Below are 21,922 nucleotides of genomic sequence, written 5' to 3'. Positions count from 1 at the left end.
AAAGAAAAAAAAAAGAGTACAACAATGGAAAACCAGCGGGTTGGCTCAAATGTGCACACAAAACATTCCCTCACACCTAAAAAAAAAAAAAAAAAAAAAAAAAGGAAAACACCGCACGCGTCCTGCCCTGCAGCGCACAAGATCACTGGAGATAATAACAAATAAGTCATGAAAACAACAAAATGCACACATCCGTCCATTCAACGCAAATAAACGGATGATTGCAACGGAACCATCACACATTTGTCTACTCCCCACCACTCCCTCCGCCTGGCCGCTCATCGCCTCCTCCCGCCCCCCAAATAAAAAAAAAAAAAAGAGGGACACACACGCACACACATGCATATATATATATAGCGGGGTGTTAAAATAAAAAAAAATTCGAACGTCATTGGAGCCAACACTCCGTTAAGTAAATGAAAAATAACAATAAAAGAGAGAAAAGTAAAAAAAAAAAAAAAAGTGGGCGTGGCTGTCGTTTTCTTCCGTTTTTGAAATAAAATAAAATGGTCTTTTTTTTTTTTTAATTTCATTCCTTCTTTTCACGTAAAACATCAAAATAAAAAATAAAAGTTTTTTTTTTTTTTGTTTCTCCCCGCACAATTCCCCACTTGCAATTCGCATACATACACACATGCACATTCCCTCCTCTCCAACCCGCTGAGCAGAGAAGTGGCCATAACGAAAGCCACGCTGCAAACACACATGCACAATGGCAACAAAACAAACGAAAATCAAAATCAAAACAAAAAACAAAAGGGAGGGCTGTTGTCTCGATCACTTTTTGCCATTTTCTGAGTGATCGATGCAAATGTCCGCTGCTTGCTGCCTCGCCTCTTCTTTGATGCGGCGTCGCTCCGCCAGCGTCCTGCGACTGAAACGCAGGTACGAAATATGCACGTACACACTGGAGATGAAGGATGTGCAGTTGATGCCCAACATCAGCAACAGCGGCATGAGGACGCAGCGGCGTTGCAGGCACAAAAGGGTGCCAACCTTCTCCGCCTCACGGGTATACCACTCGCCGTACGCAAACCGGTTCAACAGAATCGTCGAGAATACCGTTGACAAAAAACAGAAATTGTAGTGCTTGGCAACGTCCTTGGCGTATATGGTGCGGATCATCAGGACGATTACGCCAGCACGGAGCCCGTTGGCCAGCGAACCTAAGACATACGGCAATGGAAGGGCCACTTTTGGCACCGTGAGGATGAGCACCAGCACGACGACCATGATAAATGATGGAACAAAAAGGGCAGCCGTCATGGGAATACGTTCCTCCGGCTTCTTCTTTTGTGACCAGACCTCAAACGCACTCATGAGCAGGCGGCCAACAGCACTGCCAACGCCGTCCAGCACGGTCAGAAGAATTCTCAATGATGGCGACACCGGCTCACCGGAGAGTGCGGCAAAAATGTAACTCGCGTTTAGCATCAGAACAGTTTCCGCACCCACTGTGGCAAACAACGTCCACAATACACCCCACAGCCTTGGCGTGCAGAGACTTTGCAGGAACGTCGTCTGGTACTGCGGTGCAATGTAATCCACATCGGTCTCCACACCCACCCGGGCGTCTTCACTTGTACTACCATTCTCCATCAATGTCTCAAAGGGTTCGGCTCGTTCATTCGGGTTGTTGGCGTTCGACTTCGCCATTTCCTTATCATGTTGGCGACGTCGTCGTCGCCAATTCGACCACCACTCCCGGTCAAGGATCCTCAGTGGAAGCGGCATGATAATGGGGGGCACACAGACCAGCACAATGGTGGTGAGTGCAAACGCCAGCCTGTAGCGCTGCCCAAGTTTAAGGTAGGAAACAAGAGCCCCTTCCAACGGCAAATAGACAATGAGTATAATCTCAAAGAAGATTGCGATCGCAAAACGGGGAATGGGAGTTTTCTGGCGCAGGTACTGTCCCCGGGTGGCAAGACGCTTCTTCTTCTCCTCTTCGCTTAAGTGCGACCGCTGGTAGCCGGTCAGGTGGTAGTGAGGCAAACGAATGACGAACATGCATCCAACAGCAATCACCACCACCAGTACCATCAGAAAGTAGAAGAAGCGGTCTGGATGCCCGTTAAAGAAGGCAAGCTGAATTGTTCCAACAATTGGAGAGCCCAGTCCATTGAATGTCTTCGCTACCGCCACAATGGCTCCCCGACTGGATGGAAATATGCTGAGCATCGTCATTTGAATGGCAATATCAAACATGATGGTGCCAATGTTTAGGATGGCATTAAAAACACTGATACGCACCACCGTGCCGTAGATATATCCATTAAACGACAACGCCATCAGGAGAGAACCGAGCGGAAAGAACACCGCCGCAATGCAAAAAAGAGGCACGGGGCCAAAGTGGTCATAAATAAATCCGTATGGCAGCGTAAAATAGCAGAACACGATACCCGCCGTGCCGACAGTTGACAGATCTCGCTGTGTTAGATGGTACTTCTTCTCAAGTTCACCGCTGAAGAGGTTAAAGAAGTGCGCAAAGGAGGCTGCGATGGAGCCAAACACGGCCACCGAAACGATGCTGAACCGCTTCGCCTCGCTCAGTGGCTCACGATTGTCATGGAGGGCCTCAACCACCACCAAATCGGCAACATTTTTGTTACGGGCGTGCGCGTCATGTGCGTCGTTTTCAGGCTCTGTATTTGTGCCTTCCAGTTTACTCATTGAGGATTACAGGAACGTGTGATGCCAAAACGGACTAGAGGAGCAAGGCAATAACACAAACAGAGGGAGCAAAGGAGAAAGAAATTGGTGTAAAGCTCTTCAGGAATAAAAAAAAGAAAGAAACACGGAAAAGAAAATAAGCACATGCATGTATGCATAAATACATGCACACGGGCAGAAGGATATCTTGATATATGGAGAGGCCGCGTGACGCTTTCAAAGCCGTGCCACTAAAGCAGAATCCCGTCCTCGGCAGACCAACCGCTTGGCAGGTGCCTTGGTCGCATCCCCTGCAGAAAGGCGGTACGCCACCGGTAGATAAACTCTCCAATGGCGTGGTCCCGGCATTTGCAGGCGTCCGTATCGTACTTCTCAAGTAGTGCCTGAACAATAAGAAAGCCGTGACTGTCCACAAAAAGGTTTTCTTCCAATCTCTCCCCATTTTCATGCGGTCCTGGCGATCCCCCATCTTCGTGCCTTTCGCTGCGACGTGTCGTACAGCTGAACATCTCGCGTAGTTTTGGGTGCTCACGCAGCCAGAAGCGCGTCAACACGACGCGGGGCGATATGCCCTCCTCGAGGATGCATCGGACTGACTCTTTCGACGCTGCGTCAGCAGTGAAGAGCGCAATCCGCTCCGATGCACACTTCGCAAAAGGGTACCGTTGGGCGTGCAGACGCATGTACGTCGCTAACTGTCTTGCACGTCCTGGCGGCATCACTGACGGCTTCGCCGGCTTTTCGTTGACCGCAGCTGTCTGATTTACCCCCTCGTCCTCCTCAATACAACCCGCTGCAACAGTTGGTTCCTCGTAGGCAACACGCAATGCCTTGGCATATTTAAAAATCTTGAGAAGCACTTCCCGGTGCTTCTCGATTTCAAGGTATTCCTGCATGATGCGCATCTTCTGGGCAGGTGAGAGTAGGTACTTCCTGTCACTGGTTGCCGTGTTGTTGTTGCTTCTTCTGCTGCTGCTGTTGCTACGACTTCTAGCAATATTCTCAACAGCACTGCCATCGTTGCTAATATTAGTGGACATTTGTTGCTGCAGCTGTGCGCGGTGCAATTCCAATTCCTTTGGTGTGAGGTGACCCAGAGGTACACCAAAATCCACCGCAACGCGCCGCCGCTCCTCGTCGTACAGTCGTCGGGCCCTAGCAAAGCACACGGTACACAAAAGCAAGAGATCGTAGCTATTGTGACTCATGTACACACTGGGAAAATATTTCCTGTAGGCCAAAGGCACAACAGCAAAACGCACCAGATCCTTTTTCTCTCCACACACGACGCACTGATTCTCCTTCGCCTGGCGGAAGTAATCCAAGTTGCGCCGAATGTGGGCGTCGTTGTACTTGGAAAGATCGGGACTAAAATTGAGTTGAATGGCGGCAATCTCTTTCTCCGTTTTTTGTGTCTCCTCAGCAGCAGTCTCCCTCCATTCTATTACTTTTCCAAGACCCTTCTTGTAAACGTACCATTCCGCCTTGGATTTGTCCACCGTGAAGACGAGACGCATCTCGGCGTCGTACACAAAGATGTTATCGTAGTACGGCTTGGTCCGGCCTTTGCACCACCACGCGGCAAGGCGGTTCCCCGCAGGCTTCTCCACCCGTGCATTCCGAAAAGTTGTTGCCTTCAGTCCGTCCAAGCTCTGCAGAATGGAATTCACGTTACACCTCACATCCCGCGCCCCACTGATGCCGTGCGACTCGTCGTTGTCGTCGATGTTGTCGCTCGCGATGAGGTGTGACTCCCTACACATGCCAAGACATACGTCAAAAGATGCTTCTGCATCCGCTGCGGCGTATTCCAACTGTAGCGGAGAAAGTGCCCCGAGACTGCTGCCCCAATCACTGCATGTCACAAGAATATCCTTCTTGAGTTTCCTGCCAGCAAAGCGAGCGGCAAAATCCTTCAGGCTGCGCAGCCCCATCAAATCCTCAGCAGTGGGAAAAAGGTGTCGGGCCAGCACGGCAAGTTCAACACAGGGGCAGAGTCGGAATGCGGTGTAGTCACGCTGCAACTTCTCCTGATCGCCAATTATACCCACTCCCACCTTTGCAACACGCTTATTTGCCAGGAGGGAGGTCAAGTTGTCCAGGACAACGCCCAGTGTCGAGGAAACGGCGGCAGCCTCAGAGACGCCAATGCAATTCTCCGGACGTGCCATGCAAACAATGTCGCACAGCCTGACTACAAAAGTGACAGAAAAGGTGCTAAGCTGCACCACTGCCACGGGCTCCACTGAGTGTGCACTTCTCACTCGCACCCTGTCCCTGGCATCAGCAGCAGTGCCCGCGTTGCTGTTCTCCACCGTCGTCTCTTCTCCTTCCTCCAATACAGGTTTGGGTCTCGACGTCCACTCCATATCAAATCCAATAAAGCCACATTCCATTGCTTCTTCCTCCAGCTGCTTCCATGCTGCGTTATAGTTTTCCTCGTCGACCCGTACCCAGGCAGGATCCACCACAACGAGTTGTCGCGGCGGTGCAGGACACACCATTTTCTCTCTTCTCGCTTGAACCACCAAGGAGAAACCAACCAAAAGAGAAGGCTGCAGTGGCAAAAACAACAACAAAAAGAAAAAGTTGGGAGAGATCCGTTGGAATCTCGTCCATAAAGTCGCTGGATACAAGAAACATACACGCATGCAAATTTTACCTCCATCCCTTAAATGAATTCCCTGTACACGATTGAAAGACGCACAGAAACGCATGCACGCACGGAAACAATTATTACTCACATCAAAAAATGGCATAATTCCCTATTCAAACAAAAAAAATAAGACGAGCGTTCTATTGAAACGATTGAGAAGAGAATAATCCGTATTATTTTTAAAAATCCACAGGCCACACCATTCATTTCGCATTCCCCTTCTGTTTCCCCCCACATACACACACACACAAAAAAAAAAAAAAAAAAGAACGGTAAAAAAAAGCGCTTGCTCCTGTAATATTTGCTTCGTGTCCTAAAAATTAAGCTCCTGCTCCTATAGCAGACTCAAGCCACAGATGGGCCGCTTTATATCGCATTTCTCCTGAGCCAAATGAAGGGTGTAGCACTTCTTCTAACAGAGATCGCATCAAAAAGTAAAATATAATAATAATAATAATAATAATAACAATAAAACATAAAAATTAAATTGATAATGATTGCACCATAAAATTACAAAAATGGGGAGAGAACAAAATGAATCTCGCGCAGCTACATGTCTCGCAATTCATCTACTTCCAATAGACATGGCGACGCCACCTCTGCAGAACTTGTTGCAGCAACTACTTCCCGCCACCGGAGTTCGTCGCTGCTGACAAAGCGCGGCAATATAGGACGGTTCACCACCTTCGACGCCATGGTCAGGGCCCGCAACGTCTGGCGGCTCTCGCTAACGCTTTCCACTGCAGAAGAAAGGGTACCAAAAATGGTAGTCAGTGCATTCCCACCAAGGACATCAGAGAGTAGAGCAGTCTCCAGGGATTTGTTGTACTGCACTACACCTTGTGAGTCCTGGAGAGATTCCAGCACCGCGACAATATGTCCAAAAGAACGGTTCGCAAACCGAGCACTGGCCACAGCCTCCTTCTGTGTAGGAAGGGGCCCGGGACCACACAAATCGACGAGTGTCAGACGTCCCACTGTGGACGTCTGTCGCACTCTGTGAAGAATCACACACTGAATCTGAATCCATATGTGACAACGAAGATCACGCGGCTTTCGTTTTCTTAACCTTTCCACGGTGGAAAGAATATCGGCGCCAGTCGTCTCGACAAATGTTACACCTATAGGAACAGTGAAACCGTAGGCATCGCGTCGAATCTCAGTCACGGTGGAGCCCGTCTCACAGTCAATCGCCTCACAGGCACCAATCGCCAAAGCACCCACCTTGTATGTCAAAGCGTACTTGTCCACGGGGAATCGTTGAGAGTGATTACAAAGGGTGTTTATGGCTAATGGAACAAATGTATCAAAAATGACTGTCTTGCCAGTGTAAATCGCACCTAGAGTAACGTAGGCCACATGGAACCCCATAGTGACGGTGAACATGTTGCGACACACCTCGCGGAAAATGACATCCAAAGAGGTTTCTTCATCAATACAGATATCAAATTGGTGCATCTGGGTCGTACTCTCCTCACTAAAAACAATCTGTGAGGAGTCCCTTTCGTTGATGCGTATGCAAGGAACGGAATAGCCTTCCTTGCATCCATGTACCCTAATTGTAATAGTTAAATACCCTTGCAGAGCCTTTAGAGCACACTCTGCTCCTACCAGCTTTATATCTGCATCGTGGAGCTCCGCCACCACGGTCTCCCTGTCAGCCAAAATCCTCTTGGATTTGTGTTGCTCCTTCCTCAACTCCTTGCGAACACGCCTCAGCTCTTCTCCGAGAGCCGAGGCGGAGTCCTCAGCGGAGTGCCGTTGCCCCTCTGCATTCTTATTCTCTGACATGATTATCTCAAGTTTCATATTACTCTCTTCTAATAAACGAGCCAACTCGGCGTTTGACTCTTGCAGTGACCGCGCAAGGTCCATCTTTTTGCTCAAAGAGTGCAAAATACTCGGATCGGTGGTCCTTTTTCGTGCAATGTTTAGCAACATTGACTCAAGCTCTATGCAGCGAGTGCCGCGAGAGTCGATCTCCGCCTTTTGCGTCCGTAGCTCTTCTTCTGCGTTTTTCAGCTGACTTTCAAGTCTCTGAATATCCGTTTTAAGAACTTCTAACAGCTCGCCATCGCCAGTCGCGGTTGTTTTATTAACAAGTTTCTGGTATCGGTCGCGTTGTTCATTTAATTTTCTTCCTAGAGCATCACAACAAAGGTTTAGCTCGGCATTCATCCTGTTCACTTCTTCAAGTCTTTTATTGAGATTCCCAACACTTTGGGCTTGATTTTTTTCAGGACCGCAGCTGTCATCATACCTGGTCCTCTCAGCGACTGTTGTCTCAAACTGCTGCCCAAAATCACGGAAATTCGTAGCCTCTCCTGAAGCTTCTCCCTCCGAAACCGTAGCCTCTGCACACTGTTGTCCCGCTTCCTCCTGTTTCACAAGATTAGAGGGGATGGTTCTCTTCAGTTGGTCCTTCTCCCATGCCATGGTCGTGTGGTGCTCAACATCAAGTTCTCTATCCTTTTCCGTCAATTCCACATTACGTTTTTTTGGCGTTGCACTCTCGGAGCTCCGTGAGCTTGTCGCTCGACAGCCCTTCTTCACCCCTACATGCCTCACCTCTTTCCCATTACAATCCACACCATCAAGATCGGCTTTTGGTAGCACGGGGGAGATTTCTTTCCTCCTAACATTTGTCATTCCCGGAGTAGCCGGCGCCTCATCAGCAATCTTAAAGGAGGCACGGGTGAGAGAACTTACCCGCGTCGCTCCTTCAGCGGCAACGCCTGGCCTTAGCTTCGCCTTCACGCTAGGGACTTTGAGAATATTCGGTAAAAGCAATCGCTTCCCTTCATCACCAGGAACGCTGGATGAGCGTCGCCTCGCTGTTGAGCGTTCACCACGTAGTTCCTCGTAACGCCTCTGCCACGTAGCAGATTCGATTTTCAATTTCTCAAGAGCACGTCGCAATTCATCCTTCTCGATAGCATCCTTGTCACCGTGTCGTTGGTATTTCCCCATAAAAGTCACATAGTGATCGTAAGCCCTAGACCATTCTTCTTGCAACTTCTTGCCCTCCACTATTGGAACCTGTGAAACAAGATGACCCTTTGCGTATTCAACCGCAAAAAGAAATTGTTGATCTCTCAGAACACCTTTACCATCCATTTCGCCATTTTTCCACTCGCCACAATAGGCATTGCCGGTGCCTTTTATTAGAATACCAAGACCCTCTTCCTTGCCTCGAACCCAATTTCCATCATAAACATCCCCATTGCCGTGATAAAATACACCGTGACCATGACGATAGGTCTCCTTCCAGTGGCCTTCGTAGCGGTTTCCATTACTCTGAATAGTAAATACACCATATCCATGAATCTTATCATATTTCCAAAATCCATTGTATTCGTCGCCGTTGGAAAATGTGTAAATTCCACGGTAATGCTTCTTTCCCATGTACCAACTACCCACATAGCGATCACCACTTGCGTAGTAATATGTGCCACAACCATGCTTCATTCCTGCCTTCCAATGTCCATCATACTTGTCTCCAGTGGATGCATAATAATAAGTCCCATACCCTGATAGGCAACCATTACGCATGGAACCAATATATTTTGATCCTCCTGGAAATTGAAGTTCTACTTTATCCTCACCGCCTACCTCCTTGTTGCTATCCATCGAGATTGTCATTTCCTCGGAGGAAGTGAACTTCAATAGATTCATTGTCTCAATATCATTCAACATATCTCCGCTACTCGGTGATAGGATGAGATTTTGTGGTAGATGAAAAAAAGAAACAACAATATGAGACTAGTTGAGAATAATAAAAGAAGATAGAAAAACGTATCGAGAGAGGGCAAAAAAGATACGCCACACAAAAGAAAATATAAACCATCCCCTGATACGTGGAACGCCTCAGCTGAACTTCTGAATTAACATCCTTGATCCCCGGCAACTTAATACTTGACGGTCTCATCGTGACGCCAGGGCCCCGTACAGAAAGACGCTAGTGCGATTCTTCGGGAAGCCAATAGTAAACAGTTCTACAGTGCAGTGCTCAAGACCTCGGAATGCACTGCACCCTGACGTAATCGCTACCATGCTGCCGATGCATAATGAATTACCCAACAATGCCAGCGGTATTCTTGCACGTGTAACGTGCCTAACACGGGAACTGCGACGGGAAACGTATGCAGAAGTTGGTATCCCGCGTATCACGGTCGATTAACTAGCCTGTCGGACGGGAGAACCACACTCAGTCACATCCACACATTGGCTGTGTGGGCCGACGGGGCAGCACACGATCCAAGCCCCCCAGAAAAGGGCGAGGAGCCCAACTGGAGGCCCCTACCCTGGTAACGCCGGCCGCATCCGCGTGGTTCCAGGGTCAATTGTACCGTATTGCCGCGAAGACAGGGGACAGCAATGTTTTCCTCATGGAATTATTGCTGGCGCAGCACTGACAGCATCCACCAGCGCCCGGAACAGCCGTGTATTACTGGGGCACAGTTCTGCACCATGGGATTTGAGGGCACTTGGTACCGCAATGTAGGACATAAAATTTATAAAAAAAAAAAAAAGAAAAAAAGGCGGCCTTGATCAATGATTTCCACACAATTACAACGATATGCTACCCAGCATCGTCCCAAAAGCGGGTATCATACACTTGCAAAAAAATTAGAAGAGAAGTACACGCATCAGTCACATTAAAATAGACACCGACAAGAACACACAAACAGAGACACCAATCTAACATAAAGCGTCCTTTACCTCCTATTCTCTCTTTTTCTTTTCCCTAAGAACATCTGATAAAAATTAATGCATTGTACGTGAAGTACAAACCCTACAAACTATCGATTCTTTTTGGCCCCCACAGCTGCTGTTGAGTATTTCTCCAGAGCGGTATAAAGCCTTGAAAACTTCATAATTGAGGCACATAGCACAGTGGCAAGAGCATGAATATACATGTTACGCTCGAAGCGCCATTTCTTAGCTTCCCAGTCAACTTCAAGGCTCAAATCCGCAAAACGCGGCTTCCCCTGACTGTATTTTTTCCTCCAATCAACAAGCTGCACCACAAAGCTTACGAATGTAACAAGTGTGACAAGCAACAATAGCGAGACCCCATGAAAATTCAAACGCTCCACAAAGCTCACAGCACGAGAAACATAATGCGACAGGCCTGGTATAGGAGCAACAAACATAACAAAAATGACCATGGCAGGCACAATGAGGTACGTAACCTCGACAGCAAAGAGACTAAGCATGATTATAGATGATCTCCTACTGCTGAAATAAGAAAGAGCAAAAAGTAATAAAAGCCTAAAAAAGCGCAAAAAGCCAAAGAAATTAACGACAATAATCAGAAAAAAACAACAAAGAAAACAACAAAAAACAAACAAGAAATCACATCACCACACCCAGAAGAAAACGCCGCGAAGGATGGACAGGCGGCTTCGTGGAACTCGGCGTCAAGTTGGGAGCAGCGGCGATGCTGTACCTGAATGGAACGCCGATCAACATTGCCGGGGGCCGGCGCAGAACGGATACCACGCAGCCGCAGAGCCGAATGCATCGCCCCACACCTTGGTACAAGAAAGCCATTGAGCAGCATGCGGCGGACAGGCAGTGCGCCGTGTATTGTGTCAACCTTCACAGGCTCACGCTCTCTCCTGACTGCGCTCCAGAAACGGGTCCTCTCACGGCATCTGTCCCGATACATCGTTGACTCTGGACACTCCTGCTCCGCCCGCCGCGCCGAGGAGCGCGCACACGGACGCAGCTTGTCGTTGGTCACTGCGGCGTGTCCAGGAACGGAACTTGTGGTGCGAAATCCGAGGCGGCATCCGACCTCGCACAGCTCACAGACAGATGGATCACCGGCATGGTCGCACCGTCCAAACATATTATTTGTGCCCGACAGCTCAGGGAGGAAGCTTGCTGCTGCAGTGGAGCCGGCGACTGGGACCCACGCGCATCGACGCCACCCTCACTCGTGGGGTAGAGGCCGCACCGGCCCGCCTCCGCACCGGGGTTCTGCTCAAATGAGGATGGCTGCTACGGCCACTGAAACCCCCTGGCTCAGCCGGCCACCACAACGTGACGCCAGGGTCTAGTACTCTTTGCGAGAGAGGAAGCTAAGCGCCTGCCGCCCATCCGCCGCACGCGGAGAGGCAGGAGGCGCCGCACAAACGGGTCGGAAGGGCGCCAGATGGAGCCATTTACATGGCTGCCCGCGGAGCGGTATTTCTATCCGCTGCTGAATTCCATCGGCGCTTATCAGCGCTATACATACCGTTTGCGTGCCGTATGTGACGCGCAACGACAAAAGCTACTGCTAAGCGGAGACATTGAGCAGAACCCAGGCCCCATAGCAGTACTCCAGATGAACGTTTCTTGCCTCACGCCGTCAAAACTCGCAACATTAATGGCGCAAGGAGCAGACATAATAGCCATTCAGGAGAGTTGGAAGTCGTCAGAGCAGATCGCCAGCATGCACACTGGAGATTATGTGCTCCATGCACAGTCGCGCATCGGCAAGGGAGGCGGTGTGGCGGTGCTGGTGCGGAAAACTCCCCGCACCAAGCGTATACCTCTCACCATCCCCCAGCATGACACCAGCCTTGAAGTGGTGGTGGTCCAGGTTGCTCTGGACCAGAACCGTGATCTTATTGTAGCGAGTGCCTATACGAGACCACCACCGCAAGTAACGCAACCCTTCAGGCGGTTAGTAAACTGCCTTCCAGCCTCGTCGCCGCTCCTGCTGTGCGGGATTTCAACATGCATCACCCACAGTGGGAGCCATTCTTGGAGACTTCTCCAAGCGAGGTTGCCGCAGAATTTTTAGAACTGTGCACGGATGCGGGACTCACCTTGGTTAACACCCCTGGTGAGATCACGTATGCCCGTGGCACAAGAGAACGATCCTGTATCGATCTGACATGGTCAAAGCATTTGACTGTGTCGAATTGGTCAGCTTCCGTGTCGCCGCTTAGTGATCATTATATGCTGACATTTACGCCGCATCAGGCATTTATGGATACCATACCTTCGGCACCCCCTTCGGCACCTATGTTTTTCTACAGTTGGGGGAAGTGCAAGTGGGATTTATTCATCAAGGGCTTCGACGCACAACTTCCGGCATACGAATATAAAAAGCAGTCCACCGGCATTAAGGCTTTCACGAGAGCGCTTATAACTTCGTATCGACGACATTGCCCCCGCGGCATGCACAAGGACGGTCCCAGGCTTTGGGACGACACTCTCATGGAGGCAGAGCGGATTGCCACGGACAGCAAGGCCCGCTATCTACAGTTACCGACGCCCGACCGTGAGGCAGAAATGCAACGGACAAGGAGTCAATTCTTCCTCCTACTCCAAGCGCGCCCGCGTAACACGTACCTACGCCGCATCAGCAAGTTAAATCCAGGCGAGCCACTCGCATGGAAATACATTTCCGGACGAAAAAAAGCATCACTTCCATCTCCCACATCAATTTTATTAGGAGATGGTCAACACACTTATAAAACAGCAAGGGGAGCAGCGAATGCTCTCAATCGCATCTTTCTTCCATTTCACCCCTCTCACAAGGCAGTTAGGTTTTCCAAAGGCATCAACAGACAGAGTGCATCTTTGAACATTAATGCTTCCTTTCTTTTTGGGCAGCAGAACAACAGCGAGTCTGCTGCCTCATTTACTTCATTTTCTTCTACTTCTTCTAGCTCCGAGCCGCAGAACAACAACGAGTCTGCCGCTACTTCTAGCTTAGTTTCTTCCACCTCTCTTATCTCTTGTATTTCTGAGCCGCAGAACAACAACGAGTCTGCCGCTACATTTACTTCAGGTTCTTCACTCTCATCTAGCTCTGAGCCACAGGATAAAACGAAGCTGCCACCACATCTGGTTTAGTTGCTCATCTTCACTCCCCTCTTGATGCACCTTTTAATCGTACGGAACTGCTTGCTGCGCTACGTAATACGCCGTATGGCAAGGCCCCCGGACCGGATGAAGTCTACAGTGAGGCACTGCGACATATTTCGTCAAAGGGCCTCCGATTCCTTCTTCGTTGCATTAACCACAGCTGGACGACCGGTACGATTCCGGCTGAGTGGAGACGCGCTACCATCGTTCCGCTCTTAAAACCCGGTAAGTCGCCGGAACTGCTTGAGTCATATCGACCCATCAGCCTTACCTCCATTGTGAGTAAGGTTGCTGAGAAAATGGTACTGAAGAGATTGCTTAGGGTGTGGACGCCGCACCCCCACCAGTATGCATATCGTAGTATGCGTACCACGACGATGCAGCTGGCACACCTGATACACGAAGTGGAGCATAATAGAAATCATTATTTCCAAGTGAGCCTTCCCAAGAAGAGCGGTATTGGCAATCAACTCCACTACAGACCCCATCGGACCCTGCTAGTGCTGGTTGATTTCAGCAAGGCCTTTGACTCCATAGATCATCGAGTCCTCAGTCGCTTGCTGGCTAATATTCCGGGGGTGAATTGTAGAGGGTGGCTTAGAAACTTTCTATGTGGTCGCTACGCGAAGACACGAGTTGGCCACAGACACACCGATCGGCGTCCCATGCTGCGAGGAGTTCCTCAGGGGTCCGTGCTGGCACCGTATTTGTTCTCCCTTTACGCACACCCACTTCTCAATCTGCTGAACAGCTTTGCGGGTGTCACAGCAGACATGTATGCGGACGACCTCTCTATTATCGTTAAGGGGCAGTCCCGGGAAGACGCCATTCCCACTGCCAACATGGTTCTTAAAAAACTGTATGCGTGGAGTCGGGAAAATGGCCTGGCCATCAACCCGTCAAAGTGTGAAGCTGCTTGGTTCACACTACCCACGCACGCGGAGTCAGATTATGTTCGTGAAGGAAGGTGGCCCCTGGTAGTGGCTGGATGTCAAATCCCAGTCATGACCATGGGGGCATCGCGAACTACGAAGCTTCTCGGCATGGATCTCGATCAACGACTGACGCTAAATGTGGCGGCCTCCAAGCAATGCGCTGCCACTTCGCAACGGATATCGCAGCTACGCTGCATAGCGCACAAAGAGGCGGGACCATCTCCACATGACCTACGCACGTTCGTCATTGGATACGGTGCTTCCAAATTACGCTATGGCAGCGAGCTCATATGGGCAGTAGCGACGGATTCAGCGAAGAATGAGATGCAGAAGACGTACGCAACTCTGGCACGCATTGTCAGCGGAGTTCCGAGCACTGTTGACCCGGAATCCGCACTACTGGAGGCTAATATGCCGCCGCTCCACGTCCTTTGCCTGCGCGCGCGGCTCTCAATATTTGAGAACACACGCGCATGTCAGATGGACTGGATGCGGAGACCCCCGCCTGAGCCACCACCTCGCGCCGGTTTCCGCATCTCGCCATTATCTCGGGACGAGCTATATGCCTTCGTAGACGCATACACAAAGGACTATGGCATCACCGAGAGCTCACCACGCGAAGAGCGGTTCTTTCGCAGCTCCATTCCTCCCTGGTTTGCGGCCTCCGCTCACCGGGCCACCATCGGTGTGGAACTTCCGATCGACCACTCAATAACGGACGAAGAAGAGCTGATAAGGGAAAGGCGCAGAGTCAGCGAAGAGGCTCTGGCGCTGCACAGCCATCGTTCGTGGATACTTGCGACCGATGGCGGTGTCGACGTTCCCAAGTCAGCAGGGGTTGGAATACTGCTTTCATCCCTCAACTCATCGGGGATAATAGAAAAGGCCAGCATAAACTGCGGTGCACACCCATGCAGCTACAGGACGGAATCCCGTGCACTGCTTCTAGCCCTAGAGAAGCTGATGATCCCTCGTATCCGCCACAGGCGTAAAACCCTGCTTGTGGTTACGGACAGTCAGTGTCTTCTAGCGGCTCTAAACAGGGGCCCGCTCAGTCAGACAGACTGGACGGAGGATCGGCTCTGGCAGCGTCTCCTGACACTGACGTGTGCTGGCTGGTCCGTGCACCTGCAGTTTTGTTACGGACATTGTGGGGCACATGCTAACGAGCTTGCAGATCAGTATGCGACGCAGACTATGGAAAGTGGACAACACACGGAGCAAGGAATTGCACCTTTATGGCATACGGATCTGCTGACATGTTTTACTACCCAGCTCACCAACAAGTGGCGTGGTACCATTCGTCAAGACACTCATCGCCACTTGCTTTGCGGCACAAGACCATCAGATCTCAGCGGTAAGGACCTGATCACTCAGGAAGTTCTTCACCGTCAGGAACTGGTTAACCTCGCAAGGGCAAGGTGCGGGGAATCTGAGCTCTGGGATCGACTATGCTGGGCTGTGAGAGATTGCACGAACCAATGCCGATTCTGCAACATCTCACCGGGACAGTCTGCATATATGCGCTCTAACAACGATCCAACTGCACCGGGGACGGAAACTCTTCCCCCGTCGGCGAGGGAGGAAGACGTCTCTCCAGCAAGGAGACGGACCGTCACACGCCGTCGGAAGGAGAAATGTCCGTACTGCAATTCTACATTGACGGGATTCTCGGGTCTCGTCAGTCACTGTCGGTCATTTCATCCGGAACATCCTTCACCGCTTCCCGAGCTCAAATGTGATTTCTGTGACATGGTTTTCCCCACACGGAGAAGCACCGCACAGCACAGAAGTCGCTGCGCACACAACCCAGACGCCACACGGCATCGAAACAGCAGTGCCAGGAGGCGATCTCTGCTGCCGCAGGATCAGCCACCTTCCACAAGCACGCCAATCGGCCCGCAGGAAACCTTGCACCATCTGCTTCTAGAATGTCCAGGCACCTTGGCTGTGCGTCAACGGCTGGGCATTGAACAGGACCTTCGCCTCGGAAAGTTCTCTCAATGACAGTTGCTTCATAGCAGGGAACTTTTGTCGTTGCTCGACCACCTCTTCGGCACTCAGATGGCATTGTATGGCTGGACGCGCTGGTAAGAGTAGAAAAAAAAAAAAAAAGGAAATCACTGAAGCCCGCCATCCCGAGCACATGCTGTTGGTGCAACTCGGATGCCGCACAGCAGGCACGCAATGAACCTCGCACGGAAACGCCTCCTCCTCCCGCTGGACCCCACCCCGCCATGATCCGACGCCCGGCAGACTGCCCGGTGTGCGGCAAGCACTGAGGTTGCCGCGCCAGCGTCGTGACGCACATGGCCAACGTCCGTGGCATCATGCGCTCCCAGGCGCTGTGGAAAGTCAATTTCTCCTGGTGTGCCGGAGCCGCCGGGAATTCCACCGGAACCACCGCCCGCCACTTGGGCGAGGACGAGGGCGAGGGACGGCACGCTGATCGCACCCCCGCTACGGAATGCAGAGCCCAGGCCGAGGCCATTCGCTGCTCGGCGCCGTGCGACCAACGAGCCGGGCTCAGAGTTGCTCTCCGGCACTTCTACATGCAGTACAGCACCGGAGCACGAAGGGGGCGTCCCCGTGAATATGACGATCTGGCTGCATCCACCCCGCTCCGGTGCACGCCCTGTGGATTCGTTGCCCAAGCGAAAGCTGGAACAACATCCCATTCACGCGCACACGCACGCTCCGGAACAGAGCCGGTGCCGGCACCAGGGACCACAGCACTCCATGGATGTCCTTACTGCGACAGGCGGGCGGGCAATGCCGGTCCCGGCCCGCCACGCCCGGCAAAATCTCTCCGACGGCGAGAGTGTCACGACGCCAAAAATAGAGCCACAATGCACGCACGCCGCCAGGCTTGAACACAGCGGGAAGAAGGCCAAGCCCGCACAGCAACTTTGCCTCCGAGGGAGACTCCCTTCTCCGCGCAGGAGGCGAATGACGGCGGGGGATGGCGCACCGTGCGCCCAAAGCAGCACACACATCCATTCATCAACGTCGCACTGTTGCCGATTCCACGACGGCAGAGTGTTGGGCCGCTGAGAAAGTGCACCTTGCCCGGCGACGGCGCCACGATGGGATCACCACCGCTCGGATTTTGTCGTACAGCATGCGGCTTTTGGCGCTGCGGCAATGACGGACTGACGCGCCACCGCACGGCATGCCACGGGCGTCGACCGGACGTCGTGCAAACCGGCCGATGTGAACTGTGCGAGGAGAGGAGTCCGCACCTACTCCGCTGCCCGGCTCGGCAGGCGCCCGGACAGAAACGTGGAGTGGACACTGGGGAAGTGAGTAATCTGTGCTTCACCAGGGAGTTGGCGCGGTTCCCCCTGGATGCAGAAAGGCGCCAGGCCCGTCGCGGCTGCGGCAGGACGCCGATGCTTGTGGCAGGTAGTTCCTCTCCTCTTTTCCTTGTTGTTAGATGGTGTTGCGAAACTATCTGCCATTGTACTGATTCTCGAGCGAGTGCGCTAGGCCGGGCGGATGCGTCGCGGGGTTGTGTTTCACGCCGCCTGCTGCAGCGCCACCTCCGGGGACCGCGGCTTTCCTTCAAGTCCTCACTCAGCAGGGCGGACGTTCACTGCGACGGTGGCTGGAGTGCAGACCATGGGACGTATTTGAGAAGACACAAGGAGTGGCAAAAAAGCGTTGGCTGCGGATCGCCGAGCCACCGCGGCGGCGTGCTGTCGGCTTCTCCGCCGCCCTGACCCCTTCACCCGCACCGTCCCGGATTCGGGTGGGGCGCAGTGGGTTGGCTGACGGGCATTCGTGTACTCGCGTGGCTGCGTGGCACCGCGTGGCTGTGTTGTTTCTGGTTGTCGCCCGAGCTGTTTGTGTCTGCTGATCGGTGTTACTACACACTCTCTCCGCCCTTTTTTCCTTTGCCTAGACTCTCACACCGTAAGCGACCATGGCGAAAAAGAAGCTGCCGACGCTGAAGCGGAAGCTGAGGCGGGTTGCCGTGCTGCTGATTCTCTTCATTGCGGTCACGAATCTTCTGTCCCTCAGCTTTGTCCCCGCTGACGATGATGTTGCACCGGCACCCAACAACCTCCGCTACCCGCGAGCCTCCGCAGTGGACGACGCAGCGCTTGCTTACATCCCACGCCGTGTTGTGGATACGTGGAGCCGGCGGGAGTATCTGATTGTGCTGGGCATCCCCTCCACGGACGACGAGGCGAGGCGAACACGACGCAACCTGCAGCGGTCGACGTGCTGGCGGTTCCCCGGAGTGGCGACGAGGGCGAACGACTTCACCGGTGCGATGCTTGTGCTGTACGTCCTTGGGCGGCACCCGTCGCACGGCTACGACTACTCTGCCGCGCTGCTGGAGGAGGCGTCGCAGTGGAACGACGTGGTTGCGCTGCCAATGAACGAGGGCCGCGTGACGACAAACAAAAAAATTGGTCACTACGGATGTCTGGGCGATGAGGCGGATGTGGCTTTGACCCGAAAGGTTTACATGTGGTTTGACCTTGCGCACCGCCTGTTCCCGAACGCGAGTTACATTGCGAAGGGCGATGACGACATGTTCCTCCGTGTGCCGCTGTTTGTTGCTCACCTGCGCCTCCTGCCGCGCCGAGGGATCTACATGGGCGTCCACATCGGTACATCCAGTTTTGAGGATAAGGGCTTACCGGGCAGCACATTTATGGTTGGCTGGTGCTACACCTTGTCGAGGGATGTGGCGGAGGCGTTGGTGTCGTACGAACCGCTGCGGCGCCTGGCATACCTGCCGTACAGCAAGGAACGTGACCACGAGTTTGCACTGCTCCGGTTTCACTACGAGGACAACATGGTTGGTTGGGTACTTGAGAAGGAAGTGAAGTACAAGCCAATGTTATACGTCAAGGTGCTGGGTTGTCATTTCCATGACGCTCGCAATGAAACGGGGCACTCGCAGGTGGTGCCGACCTCGATGTGTGTCCATCACGTGCAGGAGGACGACTACGCTGCGCTGATGGCGCGCTTCGGCAACGACACATCGCCTGTCGCCCGTGTGGAACGTGCCTCAGAAGACGTGATATACCCGTCGTGCGATTGACAAATGGACGAAAAGATTTGTTTCCTGTGCGTGTTGAATCCTAATTTATTGCTTAATTGGTTGCTGCACCCCGGTTCGTGCCCTGTGTGCTCCGTGGCCGAACGACGTGGAATGTGTCATTGACCGCCCCGTGCCCCCGTGGAGCGTACCACTCCCCGCACTCGACCCGCGTGCGTGTGTGCTTCTGCTGGGGGCACATGATGAGAATGTGCGTGTGTGTGCTGGGCCGCCAATGAACGATGTATGTGAGTCTGTGCTTTTTTACATGTTATTAGGAGCTTGTTAATAAAATAATTGTGGGCAAGCTAAATTAGGTAATGTATATATCCTGCTAAAACGAATATACACTTCTTTGCGACAGTTTTCTATCTCACCACTTTAAGGGCATCAGGGAGCCGACAGCGGCCGGATAATCTTTTATTTTTATTTTACCTTCCCACCCGTCCCCTTTTGGTTCCCACCACGCAGCGGGGTCTTGTGGCCGCAGGACCCAAAAGTCTGCCACCTCGCATTTAATAAATAAATATATGTATCCTATCCGAATAGAGTGAACGGGCCACGATTGAGGCTAACGGATGGTATATGTATAAACATACAGTTACCTGGTGTTAAACTTTGAGGGTGTGGTGAATCCACTCTTATTCCGTTCATCCCTTGTTATTCGTATCTGGTTTGGTTTCTATTATTGAGCAACTCAGGATCCGGCCAGCGGCCCAGAAGATTATTCTAAAGTTTTGTTGTTTTGTTCTTTTTACACGAATGATATTTAAGCGAGTACGCCATGGGTTTAAAGAGCGCAAACATATATTTGGCATGACAGAGGGAAGGCGCAGCGTCCAAACCCGGCAGTATTGCCGAAGGTAGGAGGGGGCGGCAGCAAGGTTGAAAAATGAAGATGATGAACGAGGGGGAAATAACAGGGGAGGGAAGCAGAAAACAAGTCAAAAATATTGTGGGCACAACGCTCTTTCTTACCGTGGGCGATCGACGCCGCCATTGGCTACTAAGTTACCCACTGAAAGTGACACCCGTTTTCGCTGAATATGCTGCGTGCATATCTGTCGGGCTCTTTGTTTATTCTGTTGGTTTGTTTGTCTCCCGCACATTTATTTCTCCGTGACGCCTGACTCGTTCTTTTATTATTTCCCTCCCTGTTTTTCTGCGTGCACCGAGAGAAGGGCTCGGGGACATGAAGTACGCTCCCCTTCTGAGACATGCCACCAAAAACAGAGGGAGAAAAAAATAAAAGTGAAGTGGGGAGGGGAACCATCGCCACGCGTCATTTTCCCCGAGAAGGCTGCTTGCCACGCCACTGAGGCGCGCCGTGTGCTTCACGAGGCCCGCTGGACTCGATTGGGGTGCCGTGAGTGACGGTGCGTGTGAGTGTGGCGGATGCGTCTCCCAGACGTCCCCAGAGGATCCTCGGGCCATTGGGACTGCGTGGAATGCGGGAGTCCGCGGGGATATTTTCCCGTTTTGTTTTTATTCCTCCATCGGCCTATCCCAAACCTCAACACGGCGGCTGAGCCAACGACTGCGACGGGATCCGTTGCGTATTTCTGGATCTCTCTTGCGTTGCAGCGACAGGCTTGGTGTGTCCTGCTCGGCAGACACGGTGGACGGAAGTGGGCTGCCCTATCGGGAAAACGATGGTCACGGCGGAGCGTGTTGCGTACTTCGCAATTTGGCGTGTTTGTGGCGATCCTTGAGGATGATGTGACGGCGCCTCTTTTACTTGCAGGGATAGAAGCGACGCTCCACGGTGATGCACACGTTGCGGGTGGAGGCTTCTCTTGCTGTTATTTTGTGAATGTTTATGTTTTGCTTGAACACCACAGAGGGCGGTGTCTGCGGACAGCAGAGCATTGCGAGGAGGGGCATCACACGATTTTTGGCGCGATGAGGCGGCTTCTGTGACTTTACGGTGTTTATTTTCAGGACTGAAAGACTATCCTTTGTTGGAATGTATTGTGGGAGACCTTCCGTGTTTTTTTTTTAGTTAATCCCTTGGCATTTGGTGTCTGCCGTGAAACAGATGTTGATGGCCTTTTTATGGCAGTGAGATGCATGTTTATTTAATTAATTGGCGAGTGGGTGAATTGTGTTGCGTTCTGTTGTGCGGCTTGTTGCTGATGGCACGTGGCCGCAGGGAGACGTTGTGAGCGCCTCCGACACGAGGTGCGATTGAGCAGTCACCTCCTCCGCTCGCCGGTACACGCTGTTGAGGCGGCGTGATGATAATGAATCGGCTTCCCAGAAAAGCAACGAGAGGACGTTTGTTCTTCCTGCTGCGGTGTTTGAGTGAACTCCCAATCTGTGGGTGGGGTTGCCCTGTGTGCCGTATTTCTTTGAATTCCATGAGTTTTTTACATCGCCATCCACACGCACATGCACGCAATCCCCCTGTTTGCCCTCCTGTGGGCGGAAGACCGGGATGCAAAGGGAAAAATGTGGCCCGTACCAGCATGTGGTAAAGTCTTTCTTGGGCGGGATTGCGACTGTGATGCACGTCCTGGCAGGCGGGAATGGGATGGGAGGGGAGCGGAGGGGCAAGTAACAACGATAGTGTGCGGGGCAATGCGCAGTGACTAGGGCGAAGTGGTATTTATGTTAGGTTTTAAAAATATTTTTGTCTTTTTCTTTTGTGGCAATGGAAAGAAACTTTGGGTGATGAGTTGTGGATTATTTGCACATGATTGAGTGCGGCAACACCATTCGCGGAGAAAC

The 21,922-nt window shown here is 51.9% G+C and overlaps 5 protein-coding genes across 5 annotated transcripts, besides 16 other annotated features; 1 reads left to right on the top strand and 4 right to left on the bottom strand.

Moving 5' to 3' along the window:
* Positions 1–4,257: a sequence feature (heterozygous, non-Esmeraldo-like haplotype).
* Positions 79–109: a microsatellite.
* Positions 415–462: a sequence feature (T-rich).
* Positions 557–587: a sequence feature (AT_rich).
* Positions 778–2,673, bottom strand: Tc00.1047053508065.70 (hypothetical protein, conserved; the record flags this gene model as incomplete). The annotated part of the gene is made up of 1 exon (XM_805410.1): positions 778–2,673. One exon carries the CDS (start codon positions 2,671–2,673, stop codon positions 778–780), a length of 1,896 nt encoding a protein of 631 aa, XP_810503.1.
* On the bottom strand, positions 2,904–5,432 carry Tc00.1047053508065.60 (hypothetical protein, conserved; the record flags this gene model as incomplete). Its single annotated transcript, XM_805409.1, has 1 exon — positions 2,904–5,432. The coding sequence occupies one exon, from the start codon at positions 5,430–5,432 to the stop codon at positions 2,904–2,906; it is 2,529 nt and encodes an 842-aa protein (XP_810502.1).
* Positions 3,623–3,658: a microsatellite.
* Positions 4,258–4,401: a sequence feature (areas merged during assembly that could not be assigned to a particular haplotype. This can correspond to areas where the two haplotypes were merged or to regions with more than two copies in the genome that were merged during assembly.).
* Positions 4,402–5,015: a sequence feature (areas merged during assembly that could not be assigned to a particular haplotype. This can correspond to areas where the two haplotypes were merged or to regions with more than two copies in the genome that were merged during assembly.).
* Positions 5,016–6,603: a sequence feature (heterozygous, non-Esmeraldo-like haplotype).
* Positions 5,771–5,801: a microsatellite.
* Positions 5,879–9,025, bottom strand: Tc00.1047053508065.50 (phosphatidylinositol-4-phosphate 5-kinase-like protein, putative; the record flags this gene model as incomplete). Its single annotated transcript, XM_805408.1, has 1 exon — positions 5,879–9,025. One exon carries the CDS (start codon positions 9,023–9,025, stop codon positions 5,879–5,881), a length of 3,147 nt encoding a protein of 1,048 aa, XP_810501.1.
* Positions 6,604–7,151: a sequence feature (haploid, Esmeraldo-like haplotype).
* Positions 7,152–10,695: a sequence feature (areas merged during assembly that could not be assigned to a particular haplotype. This can correspond to areas where the two haplotypes were merged or to regions with more than two copies in the genome that were merged during assembly.).
* Positions 9,837–9,869: a sequence feature (AT_rich).
* On the bottom strand, positions 10,132–10,548 carry Tc00.1047053508065.40 (hypothetical protein, conserved; the record flags this gene model as incomplete). The annotated part of the gene is made up of 1 exon (XM_805407.1): positions 10,132–10,548. The coding sequence occupies one exon, from the start codon at positions 10,546–10,548 to the stop codon at positions 10,132–10,134; it is 417 nt and encodes a 138-aa protein (XP_810500.1).
* Positions 10,696–10,998: a sequence feature (haploid, Esmeraldo-like haplotype).
* Positions 10,999–21,922: a sequence feature (areas not merged during assembly with more than two copies in the genome that could not be assigned to a particular haplotype).
* Positions 11,356–16,251: a mobile genetic element.
* Positions 18,062–19,195, top strand: Tc00.1047053508065.10 (UDP-Gal or UDP-GlcNAc-dependent glycosyltransferase, putative; the record flags this gene model as incomplete). Its single annotated transcript, XM_805406.1, has 1 exon — positions 18,062–19,195. The coding sequence occupies one exon, from the start codon at positions 18,062–18,064 to the stop codon at positions 19,193–19,195; it is 1,134 nt and encodes a 377-aa protein (XP_810499.1).
* Positions 19,469–19,921: a mobile genetic element.

The sequence above is a fragment of the Trypanosoma cruzi genome, genomic scaffold (genome assembly GCF_000209065.1).
Source record: "Trypanosoma cruzi strain CL Brener 1047053516631 genomic scaffold, whole genome shotgun sequence".
NCBI classification, from domain to species: Eukaryota; Euglenozoa; class Kinetoplastea; order Trypanosomatida; family Trypanosomatidae; genus Trypanosoma; species Trypanosoma cruzi.
Note: the sequence above shows the minus strand (reverse complement) of the source record. Positions and strands in the feature narration are given on the sequence as shown.